This window comes from Gastrolobium bilobum, unplaced genomic scaffold (genome assembly GCF_033153095.1).
Source record: "Gastrolobium bilobum isolate Gb01-03AN ecotype WA unplaced genomic scaffold, APGP_CSIRO_Gbil_v1 utg739, whole genome shotgun sequence".
Lineage (NCBI taxonomy): Eukaryota > Viridiplantae > Streptophyta > Magnoliopsida > Fabales > Fabaceae > Gastrolobium > Gastrolobium bilobum.
Window position 1 is genome coordinate 382,672 of NW_026897966.1, and position 24,277 is coordinate 406,948.

The 24,277-nt window shown below is 34.4% G+C and overlaps 2 protein-coding genes across 2 annotated transcripts; one reads left to right on the forward strand and one right to left on the reverse strand.

Moving 5' to 3' along the window:
• Positions 1-1,595: 1,595 nt before the first annotated feature.
• LOC133311836 (probable methyltransferase PMT11) lies at positions 1,596-6,200 on the reverse strand. The gene is made up of 9 exons (XM_061512945.1): positions 5,436-6,200; positions 5,117-5,266; positions 4,753-5,023; positions 4,435-4,545; positions 3,728-3,887; positions 2,660-2,917; positions 2,450-2,572; positions 2,226-2,303; positions 1,596-2,021 (listed from the first exon to the last, which is right to left on the reverse strand). Exons 1-9 carry the CDS (start codon positions 6,135-6,137, stop codon positions 1,814-1,816), a joined length of 2,061 nt encoding a protein of 686 aa, XP_061368929.1. The 5' UTR covers positions 6,138-6,200; the 3' UTR covers positions 1,596-1,813.
• A 5,873-nt stretch (positions 6,201-12,073) lies between these two features.
• On the forward strand, positions 12,074-24,048 carry LOC133311837 (BTB/POZ and MATH domain-containing protein 3). The gene is made up of 4 exons (XM_061512946.1): positions 12,074-12,748; positions 19,984-20,329; positions 20,892-21,168; positions 23,490-24,048. Exons 1-4 carry the CDS (start codon positions 12,321-12,323, stop codon positions 23,702-23,704), a joined length of 1,266 nt encoding a protein of 421 aa, XP_061368930.1. The 5' UTR covers positions 12,074-12,320; the 3' UTR covers positions 23,705-24,048.
• The last annotated feature ends 229 nt before the right edge of the window (positions 24,049-24,277 follow it).

The following is a 24,277-nucleotide window of genomic DNA, read 5'->3' on the forward strand; positions in this document are numbered from 1 at the left end:
TTTTGTTTAAACGTTGAAATTGTGGTTTTTGTTTTAACAACAAAATTTGATTATTTTGTGAAGTTGATTCATGTTCTGTTTGGAAGTTAAATGTTCACAGGCTAACAGATTAAACCAGGTCATTGTTTTTTTTTTATAAATGACTCAGACCAGGCTAGCAGTTAGACTTTACTATGCTATTGGGCTAGGTCAAATTAAATTTTTTTGATATAAACTTGACCTTTTGAAAACAAAGCTTGGCCCGGCTCAGCCCAATCCAATTTCACCTCTACTTACCAATCTTTTTTCCATTACCTCTAATTTTTTAAGAGGGAACGAAGTGAAAAAGTATTGTCATATTTTTGGTGCAACTTATAAAAAGAAAAACAAAATATGGAAGGAAATAACTATAAAGATAAGAATAGTATAAATATTTTTTTTTTCCACATTTAATAAAAGATATACTAAATAATCAGTACATCCATAATACCGAAAATATTTTCCAAAAAGAAATGCTAGGTCACCTAGGAGCTTGTTTGTCCGTAATGCTATCACGTCACATACCTCTTATTATTATTTATTTAAGGAAAAGATTCTATCACCTCTGTTAGCGGAGAAAAACTTCAATGCAATGGGATCATCGAACTTGGTAGTTCCTTTTATTAAAAAGAAATTTTTTTGGACTTGAACAAAAATATAAAAAAAGAGAAAAATGTGTATCATTTTAAAGGATATAAAGTTGTGTCATTTTAAGTGAGATAGATAAAGGAGGAGAGAGAATGGACAAAAAAATATAAAGGTGTGGGTCCCACTTCTTTATGAGAGTGAAATGATATAAGTTGTGTCATTTAAAAGGACAAATATTTTTCCCATAAAAAAACGGATAAAAACGGGGGGGGGGGGGGAGAGGGGTGCATTGAAATTTTTCCCCGTTAGTAGATGCCATATGTCATTCTATCCCCAAATAAAGTATATATGTCTTGAAATTTATTATATTGACAATTTTTTTTTTTACCAAATTGATCAATTAGTGAGATAATGGTTACTCAAAAGTATAGTTAACAAAATATATAAAAAGTAAATATCCATTTTGTCCTCTAAACTTTAAAGACATACACCTTATTTAGTTAAGTATTCTCCAACATTAACAGGCGTTTAAAGGAAGGTTAAGTATTCTCCACCTTTTTTGGCAAACACATTTCAGAAAGTGTCAAACGAAGCAAACTGACACATTTTACATGTTCACCATTATATTGTTTTTTAATTTGTAGGCAACGTCGACTTGTTCATTTAACAAAAATATGATCTCAATTTCATCTAAACGTCATTTAAGAACATGTTGAGTAGTAGTTAGTTACTCTCTGTCACTCTACATAAGCCATAAAATTGACTTCCTGCACGCCATTCAATAAATTTCAAATTTCCCATTCTCAATTTCTTTCAATTATTTCTGTTTCCTAACAAAAAATTCTATTACATACGAGTTTAATGAATTTAATGTTTCTCCTCTCATGCGAGATAACTTATTCTGAGATTATATTAGCTTTTATCATTATAATTTTTTTTTCTGATTCGTTATATTTGGAATAAACATCGATGAATCATATAACAGGTGCTCACGTAGAGTTTTGGAATATACAAATAGAATGAATTTTACAATTAAGTTAGCTGATGCACTTGACTTATCAAGATGTTGGGATCTTATGCCGAGTAGTATCAATAAACCAACATCACTTGCATCTTTGTGTTCTCTTCTCAAATGACTGATTCACTATGTTGTGTTGACTACTCACTTTAAGGATCAAAGAAAAAACATGTTATATACCTCATTGCTTCAAGCGCGTAGTAGGTGCTTATCACAAACCAAGATCCTATAACTTGCATGAGGCCCCTCAGATGTGTCTCGCAATGTCACGTGCCACCCTATTGCCTTGGCAATATCTTGAAGTTCATCCATTATTGGAACAGAATCACGGATGTATACTCGTCCACCAGGTCTTAGTATTCGATCCATCTCAAGCATAATTGATGACACATTGCATCTAATATACATAAATGCAACAGAGAGCAAAGAATATGAAATGTGAAATAACAAATATGAGTTGTTTCATGTTGCACAAATATTAAGATGGTAGATTCCTAGGGGACAAGAGTTTTAAAATTTAGTAGCATTAGTAAAATGAGTACTTATAAGGCTAAGAAGGATAACAGATTAAATATAAGATGAAAAGTAGAGAAAAGGGTACCTTTTCCTCTCAACAGAAAGTAGGTTTGCTGCATGTAGTAAATCATAGGTTCTCGGGTAGGTGTCAAATGCTTCACACCTATATTATAAATCATGAAATATTACTAAATGTTTACAAGTTGATAAAAGAAATTTGGAGGATTTGGACAAAAGGGAATTTTTTAGTGTGTGGAAATTAAGAAACCTCAGTAACACATTGAGATATAAATAGATATAGTAAAATACCAGTCATGCATAACTCCAATCAATCCACGGTCATATATAACAGGCAAGGTGTTTGGGCCACTAACAGGAACAACATTCATAACCCAGCTGTCAAGATTCTGATCAATCAATGCTGCTGCAAATCTGTAGAACACTCAAATATATTGAACATGCTAATTGGAAAATCCAAAATTATTTATAATAATAAAGTAAATAAAACATAAACAATACCCTCCAAAACCTGCTCGCATGTCCATGATATTTCTTAATCTCATCTTCTTCCAGCGTAAAGCACGAACGTAGCTTGCTATTATCTCATTCCAGTATTTCGATTCTGCCCTAAAAAGCTCTTTTCTGGATATGAAAGCATCAAGTTTTATGCTTTGAAGCCTATTAGGTGGAGTTTGCAAACGTGCAGGCCAGTTGGTAACATTTGCTTCATATCCGTTCTTAGGCAATTCAGAGATGCATGCTTTTAGATTAACATACCTAGATTAATCAGGCAAATAACGAAATCACCAAAAATGAGCCATTAAATTTTAGTAATAACAATAAGATGCACAACAAGCTATCATGAGGCTCTTCACCCAAAATTATTGATATAACTCATCGTTATTTTTCTTTCCCATGAACAGCACAGGTGTCAGGAGCATAACCAGAAAAAAAGTATTCTACATCATTGCACAAAGAAATTCAAAATAGACATGTATAAACCGGGGGCAGCGCAGCCAGCTCTTCTGCTTCCTTAGTCTTTTGCGGCATTCCACATTTTATTATGACATAATATAATCTTTAACAAATGAAAAACCATATTTACAGTGAAATAACCATTTATGCATCCTTACACACTACATTAAATTTCCTTTTCCTAGATTACCAAAAAAAAAAAATTCCTTTTCCTTTTTCTTCTTGTCTCTTCTTGTTTCTTTTTTTTTCCCCAGGAGGGTTAAAGTTTCATCAAATTTACCTAAATGTAAATCTGATAGCCATTTTTATAGCCTTAGTTTAGATTAGAGTTTAAAGCTTCATCAAATTTATCTGAATGGAAATTGTTTTACTTTATTTTTTATGGAAAAAAGGTAGTTGATGAAGGAAGGAACTACGCTATTCTACTTCTCTGGGGTGTTTTAACCTACATATTGGGAAATTGCACCTTTTTTCCTACTCCGATTTTATCCTGGAAAGCTTTATAACATATACGAATGATAGTAAATTTACATATCATTTTTGGTGATAATCATTCAATTGGATGAAAATGTATATAATCATCCCAAGATCAAGAAGGCTAGAAGACCATACCAAACATTGTCTGGGTCATCGCTTGGGTCACACAGTGGAGGTTTAGTTCCTGCCTCTCGGTTTAGATAGCAGCTATTGTCAGTAGGTTTCTGCCATATTGCAATGTACCCATCTCTTTTCAAAAACTTCCAGCAGAGTCGAGTGGTAAGATTAAGCATTTCTGGAGAAAAGAAAATCCAATGTTGCATTCATCATAGGTGCAGACAGCATTCTTTGTATTATAGAGTTAGACAAACCCAAATAACTTATTCAGTGTTCAAGTCAGTTCAATAAAAATAGCGAAGTGACTGTCAATAATGAAAGTGGGAGCAGATAAGCGGGTATTTGACACCATAGCCGTTTAAGATGCTTCTCCTCAAGCATGTTTTCAAATCATAGCATACAAGACAGAGAATGAGAAAGGAATTATAAAGAAACATTAAACAGGAATTTGCAAAATATCAAGCGTTTGCTTTGAATAACAAACAAATCGTTGAGAGAGGTGTACGTCAAGGGTTGATCATTATTTAACAGATTGCATGTTAATTCTGTCAGTGATCTTTAGACAATGATGGAAAACATGGTAAGAAAGAATTTGGTGTATATCATGTCAGAAAATGCTAATATTAATACAAAGGTATGAAATTGAGCAATCCTTAAATACAATAACTCGATAACTAAAAAGCTTTGATATATTCAATCTAAATGGAAACTCATTTAAACTATACCTTCCCATTGTTCTTCTAAAACTTCCTCATGCTTATAAACTGGCTGGGCAGCCCAGACAAAGTACCCTCCTGCTCTTAGCATCCTATTAACTTCCAGCAGCAATATCCCATCTTCATCACAAGTAAATAAGTTTTAAGCATCATCATGCAAAAAATGACGATTACATATCACTAGCAAGAAAACTAGCAGTTCCAACATGCATTGTCTAAGCCTCTACTAGTTGATTAGCTGTTTTAAGACCTCTCCATATCATTTTTCTCCTCATTATTTATTACCAAGAACTATTGCAACATTATACAAGAAATAAAAACACATACCATCTCGAGTCCAATTAATTCTACAGCGTGAACAATGTATCAAGTCAAAAGCTTGACTTGGATACAATAAACGTCTAGTTGCAAATGCCGCCGCCATTGCTGGTACGCCACGCTCAAGAGCAAATTGGATCTGATTCTCATGAACATCCTTGGGAGCAACAGACATGGCAACGACATTCCGTGACAGTAAGTAGGCACCAAAACTAGCAACCCCGCAGCCAACATCAAGAACAACTCTAATATGCTGACCAAATGTAATTTCAGGAATCATCTACAAATGCAGATGTTCAACATCAGATTCCCATAAGAAGCACCTATACTGTCCAAAAAGAAAGGGTGAAACCAAAGTATATACTATATCAACCTTAGAAATATGGTCCAAGTATTCATTTGCTCCATGTATAAATTGCGTACCACCTCCTGGAAACTTAAACTTATCTTTGTCCCTGGAAATCCAGTTTTGGCCGCCCTTATCTTCAACTAGACGAGTATGAGGAACATTATAGTACCATACCTACACCAAAAAAAAAAAAAAAACCTCGTACTATGAAACCTCAAATAAAACAAAAGGTCATTTAAAAAGTTACGGGGAGATGGAAACAAAATAAAATCATCTTAATTGAAACTAGGAATGCCCCATTTGGCTGAATTCCAAGGAAAAGGAATAAAGGTAATGTTTTTACCTCATCTCGGCTTCTGGGCCATGGAATTGGGGTACGGTACCCTTTGGGTGCAGGAACTAAGCAATTCAACCCTCGACCTTCTTCAGGGCAATGCCGCTCGAACCTTTCACCTTTCTCCATCGAATTCAGCTTCCGAATCGCGTCTTCGTTATCCAAACAAGGTATATACTCCCTCATGCTTCGCGGGCATAACCCGAACTTCTTGATAGCGAATTTAGGAGCAGACCCAGAAGAATAAGAAGAACCACTCTCATTCTCAACCTGCGTCTCGTTCACCCAATCATCTACCATTCCCGAATCGAAATCCCCCACCTCGAACTCCTCCGACATCGTACCATTCTCGTTCAAGATCCCGAATTTCTCAAGTGAATCCACCGCCGGCAAGGGCGGAGGAGGAGGCGGTGGTTCTGTGGCTTTTTCCGGCGATGGTTGTTCCAGTGCTTTTTGCGGCGCCGGTTGGGTTGCGTTCTGATCGATGAGGGCAGAGACATTGAAGAATTTGTTGTAATTCGGGGATATGGAGACAACCGGGTTCGGATTCGGATTCGGGTCGGATCCTACGTTGAAGAAGATGAGCTGCTGGTGGTTGCGATCGGACCAGTGCTTCCCGAAGTAGAAGAAAGTGACGGCGATGAAGAAGAAAGCGGCGATCTTGAGCGTTAAGTGTGTTCTCAGAAAATCGCCATTCAATGGGGATTTCATTCTTTCAGTTTATGGATCCACAAATAAAGGGTAACACTCAAAATTCTTCCTTTTTCTCTCTACTACTTCATCAATTTCCACCTTTGAGATGAAGAACAAGTAACTTATAAAAGAGTGGGAGTGTGCTTGAGCGTTCGTGTTTTGCAGCTATTTACAGACTCTGTTTACTTATTTATTTATTGGCACAAACCAGTGAACGGAGTCTCCTTCTTAATTTTCTTTTATATATACGGGCATAAGTTATTTTACCTACCATAAATATTAGTTAAGATTCTGATTTAACGGTGTTTTAGAGTGGTAGGCAAAAAAATAATAGGTAGATTATAATAGTCCCGATTTAAATCTGCGATTTTACAATTTTACGATTTTTTTTTAATTATAATGATTTCATCAAAATTCCAAACACTTTTACGATTTTTTCACGATTTTTTTTTACGTTAGGATTTTACGATTTACGATTTTTTATCTTCTTTCCGATTTTAAGTAGAATCCCGATTTTAAGTACCATGAGTAGAATAACCTATCCCATATATATAGGCTTTTTGACCCTTATAACCTTTTATTAATAATTAATTACCAAATTGACCTTCATTTTTAACTATTTCAAAAATTTAACCCCTCCAAAAACATAACACCAATCTGCCTCTATTTGACCGTTGACTACCAAGTCTACCCGAGTACACCCCTCCCTACTCGGGTATTTTTTGAAATTTTTTGCCTACCCGGGTAGGGAGGGGTGTACCCGGGTATTTTTCTTGGCACTTGAAAAATTGCTTGAATTATTTACCCGGGTAAATAATTGCTTATGATACTTTCTGCCTATTTTATGATTTGCTCTTTGAAATTGGAGCTGGGATCACCCGGGTACACCCCTCCCTACCCGGGTAAATAATTCAAGCAATTTCTCAAGTGTCAAGAAAAATACCCGGGTACACCCCTCCTTACCCGGGTAGGCAAAAAAATTCAAAAAATACCCGGGAAGGGAGGGGTGTACATGGGTAGACTTGGTGGTCAACGGTCAAATATGGACTGATAGATGTTATGTTTTTTTTGGGGGTTAAATATTTGAAATAGTTTAGAATGAAAGTCAATTTGATAATTAATTGTTAATAAAAGGTTATAAGGGTCAAAAAACCCATATATATATATATATATATATATATATATATATATATATATATATTGTAACAATCAATTAATGTTATTACCAATCAATTTCGCCGTTAGATCGATTATTTTGAACGATTATATTTATTTCTATCTTTATATGGTGATAATTCATCATATTTAATGAGAAAACATTAAATATGGAAAATCATAATCATACAAAGGTATAAATAAATATAAAATATTAAATATGGGGAATCATAACCATACAAAGATGAAAATAAATATAATCGTTGGATTAACATAACGATCTAACGGTGAAATTTATTGGTAGCAACACTAATTGGTTGTTACAATATCATTTCCCATATATATATATATATATATATATATATATATATATATATATATATATACAGAAAAATATTTCTGCAGTTAATGCATATAAGTTATCTGCATTTACTGTCAAAACGACGTCGTTTTGGAATTGAAATATTAAAAAATTATAATTATGAAGACTATAATAACCCTGAAATAAATTAAAATTACAAAAATACCATGATTTTTGGTAAAAACGACGTCGTATTGGGCTTACTGCAGATAACTTATCTGCAGTAACTGTAGAAAAAGCGAACCACATATATATAAAAAATTTATCACTCTTACAACCAATTTAATACAATAAATGTTATTAATTTTCAATAGATTATAATCGTTAGATTGACGGAAATCAACGGTGATTAAATTGGTTGTAAGAATGGTAAATAGATATGTTCCCTGTATATATATATGGGGGAAATATTTCTGCCGTTAATGCAGAAAAATTATCTGCATTTATTCTCAAAATGACGTCGTTTTGGTATTGAAATCTTAAAAAATTATAAATATAAAGACTGTTATAACCCTGAAATAAATTAAAATTACAAAAACACCATGATTTCTGCCCCAAAACGACGTCGTATTGGCTTACTGCAGATAACTTATCTGCAGAAAAAGCGAACCCTATATATATATATATATATATATATAAGGAAGGATATTTTTACTACCAAAATTTTATACTACTAACTTACTACATATCTAATCACCATTGAATCAAAGAGAGAGAATGCTAAAAAGTTTTTGAAAAAAGATAAAATGTTGATCCAATGATGATTAGATAGGTAATGAGTTGGTAGTAGAAGATTTTGGTAGAAAGAATATCCCTCATATATATTTATATATAATCATATAGTTTTATCTCTTTTATCTTATCATCAATGAGACTGGTTGTGATAAACCACTTTTAAATATGAGAGGATCCAAATCCTATATGGATCCTATATATACGGGTCCAATTTTTCTGTAGATACTCTATGTATAGTAATTAAATTTGAGAAGTCATAATCATACAAAGATAGGTAAAAGCATTAAATATGGAAAATTAATTATCAAGATTAATTGTTGTACATAAAGTAACTGTAGAAATGTTTTACCTATATATATATATGAGAGAGAAGATTCTTTGACACCGGTGTTAACTTTATAATTTAACATCAAATCTTAACCGTTGATTTCCGCTAATCAACGGTGATCATTTGTTGAGAATCAAATTTATTAATTAATCATTAATTCTCAATAAATGATAATAATTGATTGGCAAAAATCAACGGTTAGGATTTGGTGTCAAATTTTAAATTTTGACACCGGTGTTAAAGAATCATTTCCATATATATATATATATGAGATATGTTATTATGTCTACTCTTAATTTGTTTACCTTTGTCTACCTCTCTTAACATCGTTAAATTTTGTTATCTTTGCCCTAAACCTGGTTTAGGTGTTTAGATTTATTGGTTTTACAGTAAAACGAATTATGGAGAAAGGAGAGGAGAGCGAAAGGGTGTGGGAGGCACCGAGGAGAAAAAAAGGGAAAAATTGATTTATTTTATTCTGCAAATCTCTACTTGGATGAGATTATAATCTAACGGTATTAAAAAGGGTATGCAAAGGTAGGCAGAATAAAGGTAGGTAGATTCAATTGTTAATAAATTATAACTGTTAGATTGACGAAAATCAACGGTGATTAATTTAGTGGTAAGAGTTATAAAAAATTTTAGTAATAAATATAACCTCTCCCATATGTATATAGGGATAAACATTTGTCATTTTAAATGATATAACTTTATGCTATTTTAGATGAAACAATTATGGTTTTGATGCATATTTGATAATTTTTTATATTTTCTCCATCCACTCTCTTTCTCTCTTCCTAATTTTATGGAAAGAAAGGGATATAAAACGATATTATTTCATTTAAAATCACATAAAATCAAATATTTTTCTCTCTCTATATATATATTGGTGTGTTATCTTTTTAATCATTGTAGACTGTAATAGATAATAATTTATGTGACATGAGAAAATATAAAATAAATTAGCGTCCCTAGCAGAATTTAAGAATCTGCATGAGCTTGTCTTCTTGATATATATATATACGGGCTTATCGTTTCTCAAGCTGCTTGAGATAATTTTATCTCCGGCTACTAAATCATAACCGTTCAAAGATGGATCAATGATGATAAAGGAAGAGAGAGAAAAAGGAAATTATAACCATTCAAGGGAGATAACTTTATCTCCGGCAGCTTGAGAAATGATAAGCCCATATATGGAAAAACATTTCTCCGGCAACTTAAGATAATTTTATCTTCGGTCACCGCAAAACTATGTCGTTTTATTTATTTATTTCTTTATATTAATTGATTCACCCTTGAATGATTATAATTTCCTTTTTCTCTCTCTTCCTTTATCACCATTGATCCATCTTTGAACGGTTATGATTTAGTAGCCGGAGATAAAATTATCTCAAGCTGCCGGAGATAAAGTTATCTTCGGCTACTAAATCATAACCGTACAAAGATTGATCAATGGTGATAAAAGAAGAGAGAGAAAAGGGGAATCATAACCATTCAAAGGTGAATCAATACATATAAGGATATAAATAATTAAAACGACGTATTTTTGGGAGGACCAGAGATAAATTTGTCGCAAGCAGTTTGAGAAATGTTTTTCATATATATATATATATATATATATATATATATATATATATATATAGGGGTTTACATTTATCATTTAACATGACACAACAAACTTTTCTACACACACAACATTTTGTGGGGCCCACACTTTTTTATAAAAAAGAAAAAGAAAATTACTACCCGCAAAACGAATTTCTATAACATTACGCAAAACCCATATATATATATATATATATATATATATATATATATATATATATATATAATGTTATAGAGATTCGTTTTGCGTGCTAAAGTTTTTTTATTTGCTACGGACCCTATAAAATATTGTGTGTGTAGGGAAATTTTTGTGATCATGTTAAATGGTGAATGTATATATTGGTTCCTCAATTGGATTTTGCATGTAGATTGAACTGAAAGTGTGCACAGAAAAATGCTGAATGTGGCTAAAAGTAGAAACCAAATCCGAATTAACAATCAGTTCTCAGTTACAACTCACAAGCCATCATGGTAGCTCGCACGCGCGAACAATCGGCCAGCTGTGTGTGAACAGTGATTCTGAAACAGACAAATTTTTTACAAGCATTTAAGTTGTTTATTTTTATTTTATTTTTTCACTGTCTCTATTTTCTCTCTCCCTAGGAAGAAGCAAATTATACAATCTAGTTAAACTGTGAAAGTATGTACTTTTGTTACCTGTGCCTGGATAACAAGACATAGCGGGTAAAAGTAAAACTGAAAGCAGCTTGTCATGAGATGAAACCTAGTACTACACACGCGACTCTTCTTTTCGAGACAACAAAAAAAAAAAAAACAATTTGGGATAACTTGGATTAGTTATAGCTTTGTCTAGAAAGTTTTCGAGGTCATTATCATGAGACATGCCCAGCTTGGTGTTAGAACTATTAGCGTGGTCCTTACTCAGTCACTGCGTTACACAATTAGGAGTCGTATAAATGAGCACTGCATGCAGTGAAGGTCTTTGATGGATGAGTTCTTGGACTGCCAAATAAAGCATAATTACAAAAATGCAAAATTGCCTTGTGAGTGTCTTAATATAGTTGAAAGACTTGGATAACTAATCACATATCCCTTTATGGTTCTTTTCCTTCCAACTGGGCGCTCAACAAAAGGAGATTCAATTTCCTTTTTAAAATCCAATACAAACGTAGCTTAATTCAACACATTAACTATGTAAATACATATCTATATGAAATTTGAACCAGGATTATTAAAGGAAAAGAAACCAACTTATTAAACCCGACGGTTATTGTTTAGTTGGTGTAATGGAATTGAGCGAGTGAAAAATGACCTTGATTTGATTCACACAGAAGGGGTATGAGAACTTAATTCTCGTTTCATTCTATATTCGGGATTAATTTTATAATCAACTCAAAGAGTCAAAGTTTGTAAAAATACTGAAAAATCTACTCATCTCAAAAAGTTATTAGGATTGGTATAAAAAAAAAAAAAACTTGTCAGACTATACTAATTATAACATATAACATTACATCCAGTCAAAATTATTTAAGAAATATTTAATTAAAAAACAATTGAGTACTAATTAATAATTTAAAAATCAAACTAGAATATACTCTAATTAAATCAATCAAATAATTTGATTATTTATCTAAAACGAAAGTGAGTAACTTAATAAAAAATAATTTGACTGAAAACATAGCTAGGTCAACCTCTTGGAGAAAAGGAAAGACGTGTAGTGTGTTATGTTGTTACCCAGTGCAACCGGTGGCAGTAGAATCCTATAAATATAACAACAAACGGGGTTCCTTGCTTTCAAACCGCAATTATGTCCTTCCTTAAACCTTAACCATAAAACCAAGTTTCGTAACGTAACTTGCTACCAGGCAAGTCTTGTTTTCATTTTTATAATCTCTCTCTCTCTCTCTCTCTCTCTCTCTCTCTCTTTCTAGCGTTACCCCTAACCCTCTCTTGCCCTGAACGGAACCCCAATTTCTGACCCTATCGGAAATTAGGGTTTTTGCGGTTCCTCCACCAACCTCCCAATTGATGCATCGTTAGGGTTTGTTTTGTGGCGATGTTGTCCCCAAAACCTTCGTTAGCGTCGGAATTGGAAGAAAGGATGGGGGATTTCAAGCCGTTTTCTGAAGGGTCGTCGTGTTCGCGTTCGATAAGCGAGACGGTAAATGGGTCGCACAAGTTCACGATAAAGGGTTATTCTTTGGCGAAAGGGATGGGTGCTGGGAAGTATATAATGAGCGACACCTTCAGCGTTGGTGGTTATGATTGGGCCATTTATTTTTACCCTGATGGTAAGAACCCTGAGGACAATTCCATGTATGTTTCTGTCTTCATAGCACTTGCAAGTGACGGAACCGATGTTAGGGCTCTCTTCAAGTTGACGTTGATTGATCAGAGTGATAAGGGCAATGATAAAGTCCATAGCCATTTCGATCGCCCCCTTGAGAGTGGACCTTATACCTTGAAGTACAGAGGCAGCATGTGGTTGGTACCATCAATTTCCTCTCTTTTTTTGTGTTGTGTCATCAACAACACAATTCTGAAATTGGAATTGTGGCTTAGTTTGCGGGGAGGGGGATTTTTGGGGTTTAGGGGTTTGAATTGAGTGTTATTTGACATGGGGTTAGAGTGAGAATAGTGTATGTGAAAGATGCAATGTATCTAACTAGGAAAGTCATGTGACTCCTGTTTGTGTCTCCCTTTAATCCCTAAAAAGGACTAGCTTGATACGGTTTACGGCCAATTCATGCTCATAAATAAATTCTGGACTAAACTGCTAGTGAAGAATGTTTCCGGGGACTAAGTTAGGATCGCGAATGGCACGATTCAATGCGATTTGGCACATGCATGAATCCATGTGATTTTGTATCATCATTAGAATCGAACAATTGAATGATTCAATTACTTTTTTTCTTCTTTGTTTTCTTTCATGATTTCTCATATATGAAATTGAAAAATCAAATAAGCTTAACCTATTAAGTGACAATGAGCTAAAGGAGCAATATTGAATGCATCCTATTTGATTATGCATGGTTTTCATTAAACTGAGTGATGCACCCAAGCTGACTCGCTTGGATTGGGCTTTTCCATTATTTATTTCTTTATTTAAAGAATTTTAATAATTGCTAGTTATTTCCTTTTTGTTATTTTAGATTATGTTTGAGTGTGCGATGATTGTGCGTTATCTCTTTTGATTGCGCATGATTATAGTTATTTACTTTTTTTGCCTATTTAAGGCTTGGAGAACCCTATTGTTATTTGGTTGTTTTTGGTTAAAGAAAATTAAGAAAAGAGAAATAGTGTTTTCTCACAATCCTTATGTTCGTTCTTCTTTCTGTTTAGCCAATTGGTTAGTGCTTCGGCATTATTTGGTAATCAGAGCTCTGGTTGTCACTTAAATGACTGAACAGAACAATGGCGGTCGAGGTCGAGGTCGTGGACGACGGGGTCGAGGCGACGACGGTTGTAAAGGGCGTGGTAACACCCTTTATGGCTATGGCGAACAACCACACATCGACGTGCGACACACCATAATTGTAGCCACATCGACGTGCGACACACCATAATTGTAGCAATGGCTGCTACAATGGCAGAACATGGTAGGCGAATTCAGGAGCTCGAACAACTGTTTGCCCAAACACAGTTGGACGAGTAAGATGAAGGAAGAGAATCTGAAAGATCATCTCATGAGGAGGAAAGGAGCGAAAACCCATTCTGGAACTAGAACCAGGAGCAACGAGGACGAAGTCAACCTCAAAATTAATCCTTTTTTGCTAATATTGGGGGTGAAGATTGAGATCCCGGAATTCGAGGGCACCACTCATACAGATGAGTTTATCGACGGGTCACACACCGTCGAAAGGGTCTTTGACATCAGAGACTTGACAGAAGACCAGAAGGTCCTGATCTATGATGAATATGATGATCATCAAGATGATGAGAATCCTATTATGGATGCTCCAGTTTATGACGAGTTCCCTATCTATGAAAAGTATGATTGGGAGAAAGACGATGAGAATCCAGAGGTGGAAGAAATCTCTTATATTGATTTCGGAGGAAAATCAGTTATTAGAAATTCTAATATCTCTGACAAAGATGAAGTTCTACCCCAGTATTATGAATTTGGGGACAACGAGCATAACAACCTGATGCTCCATGGAGATAAAGATTTAACTTTTGGTAAAAGTTTAATTGGAGAACGTCGGGGGCAATGGGAATTGCTGTTACATCAGACGAAATTTTCCTATGACGGATCACAGATGCGATCATTGATCCAAACTACAAATGCATATACCAAGCATATCAAAGAATTGCATTTTCAAGTCCTAATCTTAATTAGGAAATTTGGTGATATTGTATAGGGGTGTTCATCAACCGATCCAAACCGATTCAAACCGCGAAAACCGAACCGAAAAACCGATAACCGAATAAACCGAAAAACCAAAAATCGAAAAAAAACCGTAAATTTTAATTGGATTGGATCGGTTTTCGGTTAGGTTGATGAAAACCGATCCAATCCAAACCGATCCAATATATTAATTCTCCTCTACCTACTTGGTCCTTTTCTTAATTATATCCCAAAAATTTCTAAACCCATGACCCATTAACTCATCAACTAAACCCAAGAAAAAATTTAGTCACGTCTCATCAACTATAGTATTGTTTATTGATATTTTTGTATTTCGAATTTTTTTTTTTTTTTTGCAAAGCCAATATATACAAAAGATGTTATTTGCACAATAATCATGAAACTAATTTTAGGATATTCAAAAAACCGAAAACCGATCCAATTCAAACCGAAAAAAATTGGATTGGATCGGATCGGATTTGAAAAAAATCTAAACTGAATGGATGATTAAATGATCAAACCGAAGGGATTGGATCGGATGAATTTTGCTTCCAAAACCGATCAAATCCAGACCGCGAACACCTAATATTGTACCAGAAGAGTTGCCACCTGGGTTACCACCTGAAGAAGTTCATATCAATGAAGACAAAGAAGATTCGAGGGCGAATCTTTTTCAAGTGGGAGAGAATGATGCACCCGAGTTGACTCGCTTGGATTGGACTTTTCCATTATTTATTTCTTTATTTAAGGAATTTTAATAATTGCCCGTTATTTTCTTTTTGTTATTTTAGATTATCTTTGAGTGTGCGTTGATTGCGCGTTATCTCCTTTGATTGCGCATGATTATAGTTATTTACTTTTTTTGTTATTTTATTTTTGCCTATTTAAGGTTTGGAGAACCCTATTGTTATTTGGTTGTTTTTTGTTAAAGAAAATTAAGAAAAGAGAAATAGTGCTTTCTCACAATCCTTATGTTCGTTCTTCTTTCTGTTTAGCCAGTTGGTTACTGCTTCGGCATTATTTGGTAATTAGAGCTCTGGTTGTCACTTAAATGGCTGAACAGAACAATCGCGGTCGAGGTCGAGGTCGTGGACGACAGGGTAGAGGCGACGACGGCTGTAGAGGGCGTGGTAACACCCTTTATGGCGACGGCGAACAACCACACATCGACGTGCGACACACCATAATTGTAGCAATGGCTGCTACAATGGCAGAACATGGTAGGCGAATTCAGGAGCTCGAACAACTGTTTGCCCAAACACAGTTGGACGAGTAAGATGAAGGAAGGGAATCTGAAAGATCATCTCATGAGGAGGAAAGGAGCGAAAACCCATTCTGGAACTAGAACCAGGAGCAACGAGGACGAAGTCAACCTCGAAATTAATCCTTTTTTGCTAATATTGGGGGTGAAGATTAAGATCCCGGAATTCGAGGGCACCACTCATACAGATGAGTTTATCGACGGGTCACACACCGTCGAAAGGGTCTTTGACATCAGAGACTTGACAGAAGACCAGAAGGTCCTGATCTATGATGAATATGATGATCATCAAGACGATGAGAATCCTATTATGATGCTCTAGTTTATGACGAGTTCCCTATCTATGAAAAGTATGATTGGGAGAAAGACGATGAGAATCCAGAGGTGGAAGAAATCTCTTATATTGATTTCTGTGGAAAATCAGTTATTAGAAATTCTAATATCTCTGACAAAGATGAAGTTTTACCCCAGTATTATGAATTTGGGTCACAACGAGCATAACAACTTGATGCTCCATGGAGATAAAGATTTAACTTTTGGTAAAAGTTTAATTGGAGATCGTCAGGGGCCATTGGAATTGCTGTTACATCAGACGAAATTTTCCCATGACGGATCACAGATGCGATCATTGATCCAAACTACAAATGCATATACCAAGCATATCAAAGAATTACATTTTCAAGTCCTAATCTTAGTTAGGAAATCTGGTGATATTATACCAGAAGAGTTGCCACCTGAAGAAGTTCATATCAATGAAGACAGAAGATTCGAGGGCGAATCTTTTTCAAGTGGGAGAGAATGATGCACCCGAGCTGACTCGTTTGGATTAGACTTTTCCATTATTTATTTCTTTATTTAAGGAATTTTAATAATTGCTAGTTATTTTCTTTTTGTTATTTTAGATTATCTTTGAGTGTGCGTTATCTCCTATGATGCACGGACACGGACACGGGACACGACACGACACGCCGACACGTTAATTCTAAACAATGTCATATTGGGACACGTTGGGACACGTTTTGATATTAAATAAAAATTTTAATATATAATATAATTTATATTTAATACATATAAGAGTCGATAATAAGTCATATAACCAATCAAATATTTAAATTTCATAACATAAATATAAATATAAATAATTTTTTGTACTTTGTTAATTTTTCATGTCAAATTTCATAACAGAAAAAAATTAATTTATAAATTATTTCTTTTATATTTAGTTAACAAAATAAAATTAAAATTAAAAAAAAAAAACGTGTCCGAGCGTGTCCTAACGTTGACTTCGTGTCCTAAAAAGTTGACCGCGTGTCCGAAAAACGTGTCGGAGAGTTGACCGCGTGTCTCCAAATGTTGACCACGTGTCGGACGCGTGTTGAAACGGGTCCGACACGCAAAAAAAATTTCAAACCGCGTGTCCGTGCTTCGGTGGTTATCTCCTTTGATTGCGCATGATTATAGTTATTTACTTTTTTTGTTATTTTATTTTTGCCTATTTAAGGCTTGGAGAACCCTATTGTTATTTGGTTGTTTTTGGTTAAAGAAAATTAAGAAAAGAGAAATAGTGTTTTCTCACAATCCTTATGTTCATTCTTCTTTCTGTTTAGCCAATTGGTTACTGCTTCGGCATTATTATAAAAAATTGCAAATAAATAATTCAAAATACATTCCAAATCTTTAATCTCAAATCACGCCAAATATGCTACTTTTCTTTTCTTCCCAAACAAATCACAATCACATCTGCTGCTGCTTTACTGGGACTTGGATTCGATTGTAATTTGTTATATTTCAAATCATTGCCTCTTTCAACAATTAGGTCATACTTATTGGGCCATAACTCTAGTTGACTACGAGCTTCTTGAATCAATGGTTGGGCCATGTACAATGGGCCAACTGTAAGTGCATCATTCTCCCCTACTAGGAAAAGATTCGTCCTCGAATCTTGTTTATCTTCACTAATCTTAAATTTCTTTAGACAAAAACTCAAATGATAAATTTTCCTCTATTAGATCTTCATAATCTGATTCTCCATCAGATTTATTATAGACTGGATTATCATCATAAACTGAATTTTCATCATAAGATGGATAATCATCATAAATGGTATAATTATCAACAATCGGATAATCATCATAAATTGGATTATTATCATAGATCGGATCATCATCACAAACTGGATTACAATCATAGACTTCAAAGTCAGGAATGCTGATTTGCATCTCGATATCTTGAAAAGTGGACTGATTTTCAGGTCGTACTTCCCAATTATGTCCCTGGTTTAGAATCCCCAAGGGATTGACGTCCTCTTCTTCATCATCAGATGCGTCATCTAATTCCATTCCTTCTTCGGATTGAATGCCCAACTTTGTCCACGCAAGTCGTCACTCCAAATATTGGATTTCCATGCTCCGCATCTCCACAAGAGTTTGCTTCAAAATTTGAATTTTCATGCATACCCGCACGAGTTGTCGCTCCAAATCTTGAATTCTTTTTCTCTGTGCCCTCACACATAGTCGCTTCAAAACTTGGATTTTCTTGTCCAACGCTTGCTCAAGTTGTTGCTTCAAATCCTGGATCCGCCTTCCGAGCTCTTCATTTTCTATATCTTGCGGGTCAATCTGACGCAGTTGTCTATATTCTTCAAGAACGAATCCACGTTCCCTACCCTCGTGACTCTGCCGTCGTCGACCTCCACCATTCTGTTCAGCCATTGGCTGAAGGCAACCTTGTGCTCTGATACCAAATGATGCCGAAAGCGCATAGAAAAGTGTCTAAACAGAAAGTTAGGATTTTTATAAAAGAGTAACCCTCAGGTTCTCAATTTCTAATTATCATATAACAAAATTCAACTCCTAGAATAAGGGTCATAAGAACCCTTTTATAGACTAATTACAAATTGATTCAAAATTCAAAAATCTAAATCCTAAAAATAATAAAACTTCCTAAAATAAATACAAAAGTAATTAATATCTAAAAATAAATAAATAATTACAAATAAATAATTCAAAATACATCCCAAATCTTTAATCTCAAATCACGCCAAATATGTTGCTTTCCTTTTCTTCCCAAACAAATCACAATCACATCTGCTGCTTCATTGGGACTTGGATTTGATTGTAATTTGTTATATTTCAAATCATTGCCTCTTTCAACAATTGGGTCATACTTATTGGGCCACAACTCTAGTTGACTACGAGCTTCTTGAATCAATGGTTGAGCCATGTACAATGGGTCAACTGTAAGTGCATGAGTGAGGCACTCAGTGTATGTATTCTATTTGGCTATTCCATTCCTATGTTTTTTTATTCTTATGAAACAGAGGTTTTACACAGTCGCTCCCTCACTTTATATGTACCTTATTTGGCTATACCATTACTTTGTTTTAGTTCTTCTAAAACATAGACTTTATGTAATCACTTTATGTGACTCAGTTATGTCTTTTGACTTATGATTTTGTTTTGCGAGGCCTATGGTTTATTTGTTTTGTCAATTCCTTGTTCATAGTTTAAAATTATTTAATGGAGCATTATACATCAGTTATATTATATGATATATTTCAAGCTATTTTTCATTATTTTATAATACGATTTACGATTATAAATTAGCTGGGCAATTCGAAATTTGAATTGCAATTTGGTAACCTTACTCCTAGATATAGTTATCATAATTCTAATTATCCCAATTTTTCTTTTTAATTTTTTGGCCTGGTGGGCAGAAGGTTGTTGTCTCTGGTTTTGGTGCTTCTTACAATTAACATATCATTGATCGCCCCGTCGAGAGTGTAGCTTATACGTTGAAGTATAGAGGCAGTGTGTCGTACCTTGAATTTTCTCATTATTCTTTGTTTTTTGTTTTTTTTCATCATTAGCAATACAATTATAAATTTGGAATAATGGGTTCTTTGGGGTTTAGGGCTTCAAATGGAGTGCTATCTGACATGGGGTTTGAGTGAAAATAATGTCTGTGAAAGGAGCAATGTATTTAAAAATAGTTATCGTAATTTTAGTTATCTATATTTGGCTTTTTTAATTTTTTGGGGATAGTGGATAGAAAGTTATTGTCTATGGTCTTGGGAGTTTCCTGCCATTGACCTTTCTGTGTTTGTTTCAGGGGTTACAAGCGTTTTTTCAGAAGAACACTATTGGAAACTTCGGAGTATCTGAAAGATGATTGCCTTGTCATGCATTGCACTGTTGGTGTTGTCAAAACTCGTTTTGAGGGATCCAAACAGGGTGTTATCATGACGCAGTCAGACATGGGCCAAGATTTTAAAGACTTGTTGGAATCTGAAGTTGGTTGTGACATAGTTTTCAAGGTCAAGAGTGAAAGCTTCAAAGCTCATAAGTTGATTCTTGCCGCCCGATCTCCAGTGTTTAGAGCGCAGTTTTTTGGGCTTGTTGGGGATCCTTGCTTAGAGGAAGTAGTGGTAGAGGATATTGAGCCCTTTATCTTCAAGGTAGTTCTCAACTTTAATTACTCCCATTTTTAATATCTGAGCAGTGAAATGATTGAGCACATTCTTGCAGCATAAGAAATAGCATTCTTACTTTCATTTGTAATATATGAACTGTGAAACTTTAATTTATTTATTTTTATCATATTTGTTTCAGGCTTGTCCTGCATTTGTGTCTGCTTTGTTTGTGAAGCAATCAGTTGTAACTGAGTGTATCTTACCAATATAGTTGTTTGTGGTGGAATAAAATGGTTTAACCTGTTTTTACCAAAATAAAGAAAAAAGGTTCTAAGCTGCAACCATTTAGTATGGAGAATGTTGTATCTTTAAAAAATGACAATTACGCTCGAGTCTTTTGTTCAATACCGAGAGCTGTTTATGTTAATTACGATCTCATTCCATTCTGATACTTGGAGATTGTGGCTTGTTTTTTAATATGTTATTCCTACAGCCACAGTCCTCATTGTGTTATCTGCTTGGTAACTTTTTTTTACTGAATTATTCTTTCATACTTCCATACTAAGCAGAATGATTGAGTGAAAATCCTTTTATCTTGTTTTTCCAGGCAATGCTTCTTTTCATTTATTCAGACAGACTTCCTGGCATGTATGAGGTTATGGGCTCAATACCCGTGTGCTCATATACTGTCATGGTGCAGCATCTCTTGGCTGCTGCTGATCTCTATAATCTTGACCGGCTAAAACTGTTGTGTGAATCAAAATTATGTGAAGAAATCAATACTGACACCGTGGCGACAACACTTGCCCTGGCTGAGCAACACCACTGTCCACAGCTTAAGGCGGTCTGTTTAAAATTTATTGCTAATCCAACAATCTTGGGAGGTGCGTATTACTTTAGAATATGAATGTAAAAGCTTTTGGTTGTTTCAACTTAAGATTCTTTTAGCATGATATGTACTGCACTTTTGATGTTTCCTCACACATTCCGAATTAATTACTTTTTTATGTTTCTTAGTTTCTTTAAGTTGTTAGGATAGATGTTTGGTATGCTATATGGTCAAATATTGCTATGAATGACAAGACTGTGTTAGAACTCCAGTTGGTATTACCATTTTTATTCTTTTGTTTGTGATTCTTGGTTTTAAGGTATTAGCTAGTGGGAAGAATTATTCACTTATTTTTATTTTTTATTTTTCCGTGTCTTAATTGGATGACTATAACAGTTAAAAGAACTATATATACATAGTTCACCATTTGGATGCTAATTGAACTGAGAAGTAGCTTGACTATAACTGCATCTTTTTTGGGGCTTTTGGTTTGCCTAGGGAAAAAAGAAGAAGAAAGATCTAGGGATTTATGTGTATGTTTTTGTGGTATATTATTACAGCATAAATTTATAGAAATCTCTTTTTTAGTAGTTTTATTTTAAAATCTCACACACACCTAGGGGTCCAGACTTTAAAAGTAGTGTCATGGAGCTTCTGGGGACAATAACAAAGGGAAATAGGGATGCTAGTGAGTCATAGAGGATCTCTGAACCATTGGGACTGTGGCCACAATTTATTCATGTATATAATGTTTTATCTGTATTCTAAGAACAGACATCATTTTTTTTTTAAAATGAAAAACAACCATTATTGAAACTGAGATGCAGATTGCTTATGCTATTTAGAGGCAATCTTTTGAAAGTGGGTTATGGTGTATGTTGTGATTCTGATAATAATGCGGGGCTTTGTTTTGGTAATATAGTGTGCTCTTGGTACTTCTTTCTGTTATCTTGGTTTTAGACTTTTTATTTGATTTTTATTTCCATTCATCTTTTAGAAAAAAAAAAGTTTAGCATGAGCTTCATAACTCTGTTTGAGCTTTTAACTTATGAAAGAGGGAACGATGGAAAGAAGGGAACAATTGAAGTAAGCTGAAGTATATATTTTGTGAACCCCCAAAAAAATAAAAATGAAAATATGTGCCATCCAGTGGTGTGGCAGAAAACTTCAAAGCTCGTCAATTGAAATAACAATCATGCAGAGAGATGTGTTGTTGTTTACGGTTTATGACGTTGTGATATGTTTGGAATTGGCAATGTTCTGTGCTGTGATATTTACGATATATAAGGACAGTATTTCTCATAGCAAGATTACTACGCTGTTTTTTTAAATAAAGTTATTTCCTTGCTTATTCAGTGAGAAGGATGTACATAGCTTTAATATCCAGAGTTTATTAAAGAGCAATTCTTTTAACCTATGGGACTCCCTCAAACTCTGGAGTAGTTTGAGCAAGTTATTTTGTTTATTTGGTGTTACCCTCTTATTTTTGGAGCTTCTGTCAATTTTACACTTCACGTAATCTCTCTCTCTCTCTCTCTCTCTCTCTATATATATATATATATATATATATATATAGGAATAATTTATTTGTGTTCCATCTCTCTTATTCAATTGATATTTGTTTTCTTTTTCATTTAAATTCAGTTGACTTCTTTAATCTCTGTTATTCACTGCCTTTTTTATCACATAACCTATGACTAACCAGTGTCATTACATTTTTCTTTTTAAACTATCTATTAATAATTATTTTATAATAAATAATTGATATCACAAAGATAAAAGGAAATGGTTATGTCTATCACGACTCCACATTTTATAATTTGTCTATTGATTGGTTTTGAATAGTTGGTTTGTGAAGTAAACTTATCATGCAATTGCCATGGGCATGGCAGTTCAATTTGATGTGCGAATGAAAATTCTCCACCTCTTTTAAGCTTTTCATTTTCCATTTTGTCTTTCTATGATATCTCATCATGCGTCTAGACGGAGCATTTTCAGAAGGTAATCCTAAATTCCAATGCTTGAAATGTCAAGTCTATGCACAAATTTGGTGGATTTTGAAAATCCTTTACACAAGTACTGAATTTCGGGTACTTGAAACTATTCTTCAATGGGGATAATTTGAGGTTTCTGCCATTCTTTCCTTGCTTCTACTTTCAGAACTCACTAAATTGCTTTGATTTTGGAGTAAATGTTTCCTTGTGTTTGTTCTTCAGAAACTTAATTTTTCTCAGGTTTTTGCTGACTTGTCATTTAATTTTTGCTCGCGGCGTACTCTTTACGAGTCTATCCCCTTACTTTTTGTGCCTTCATGAACCCTTGAAATTTCAACTTAAAAAAGATTCACTGGTGTATTATCTATTATTCCTTGTGCAGCTGTAATGCAGTCCGAAGCTTTTGTGCATTTGAAAGAGAGCTGCCCCTCAATGTTGTTGGAATTGCTGGAGACATTTGCATCAGTTGATGATAACCCAAGCCAGCCTTTGAGCAGGAAGAGAAGTGGAAGTAGCATATATGGTCAAGATTTGGCAGATGGGGCAGCTGCTGAATCAGTTAATCCAAATGGCAGGCGTATCAGGAGGCGAACATAAAGAGTAGTTTTTTCAACCCTGAAAGTGTGATATATAGATAACCCTCTAGTTATGGAGCTTCCTGTCAATATGGCTTGATTCATCATTTTCATTTTACCTGATCCCAGAGCTTTTTATATATGAAGTTTCTAGCCTTCCCTCCTTGTCTCAAGGGGTGGTTTCTATGGACAGCATTTTCAATGGTAGTTTGACATTAGAACAGTTCTAATGTAGGGTATTTCATGTTTGAAGTCTTTAATAAAAGGTAAATAGCTGATATATATTTGTTTTTACAACTATGACTTGGAAGAAAACAGTTTTTTTTTTTTTAAAGCGATATAGATGAACCACTGGGTTGTCTCTGGTGTATGATCCAATTTGTGGGTGGTTACTGATATATCTGAATTTTTCAGATCCACCTTGCCATGTTCTGAGCAACAGCCTTGTTTATCTGGTATCTGTAGAATTCAGAGAGAGACTAACTTAAATGTTTAAATAGAAGAAATTAAAAAAGATGCTTCAGGAAAAAGTGTGGTTTCACGCTATTAATAAAATTATTCATTGAACTTATCCTCCTTCTAAGTATCGTAATTA

Excerpts from the sequence above, each read along its gene's own strand:
- LOC133311836 (XM_061512945.1), bottom strand. The coding sequence starts at position 6,137 with ATGAAATCCCCATTGAATGGCGATTTTCTGAGAACACACTTAACGCTC. Across the intron at positions 3,888-4,434 it reads TTTAGAAGAACAATGGGAAG|AAATGCTTAATCTTACCACT; the intron begins GTATAGTTTAAA and ends TCTTTTCTCCAG. Across the intron at positions 2,573-2,659 it reads ATGCGAGCAGGTTTTGGAGG|ATTTGCAGCAGCATTGATTG; the intron begins GTATTGTTTATG and ends AGTGTTCTACAG.
- LOC133311837 (XM_061512946.1), top strand. The coding sequence starts at position 12,321 with ATGTTGTCCCCAAAACCTTCGTTAGCGTCGGAATTGGAAGAAAGGATG. Across the intron at positions 12,749-19,983 it reads AAGTACAGAGGCAGCATGTG|GGGTTACAAGCGTTTTTTCA; the intron begins GTTGGTACCATC and ends TGTTTGTTTCAG. Across the intron at positions 20,330-20,891 it reads TTGAGCCCTTTATCTTCAAG|GCAATGCTTCTTTTCATTTA; the intron begins GTAGTTCTCAAC and ends TTGTTTTTCCAG.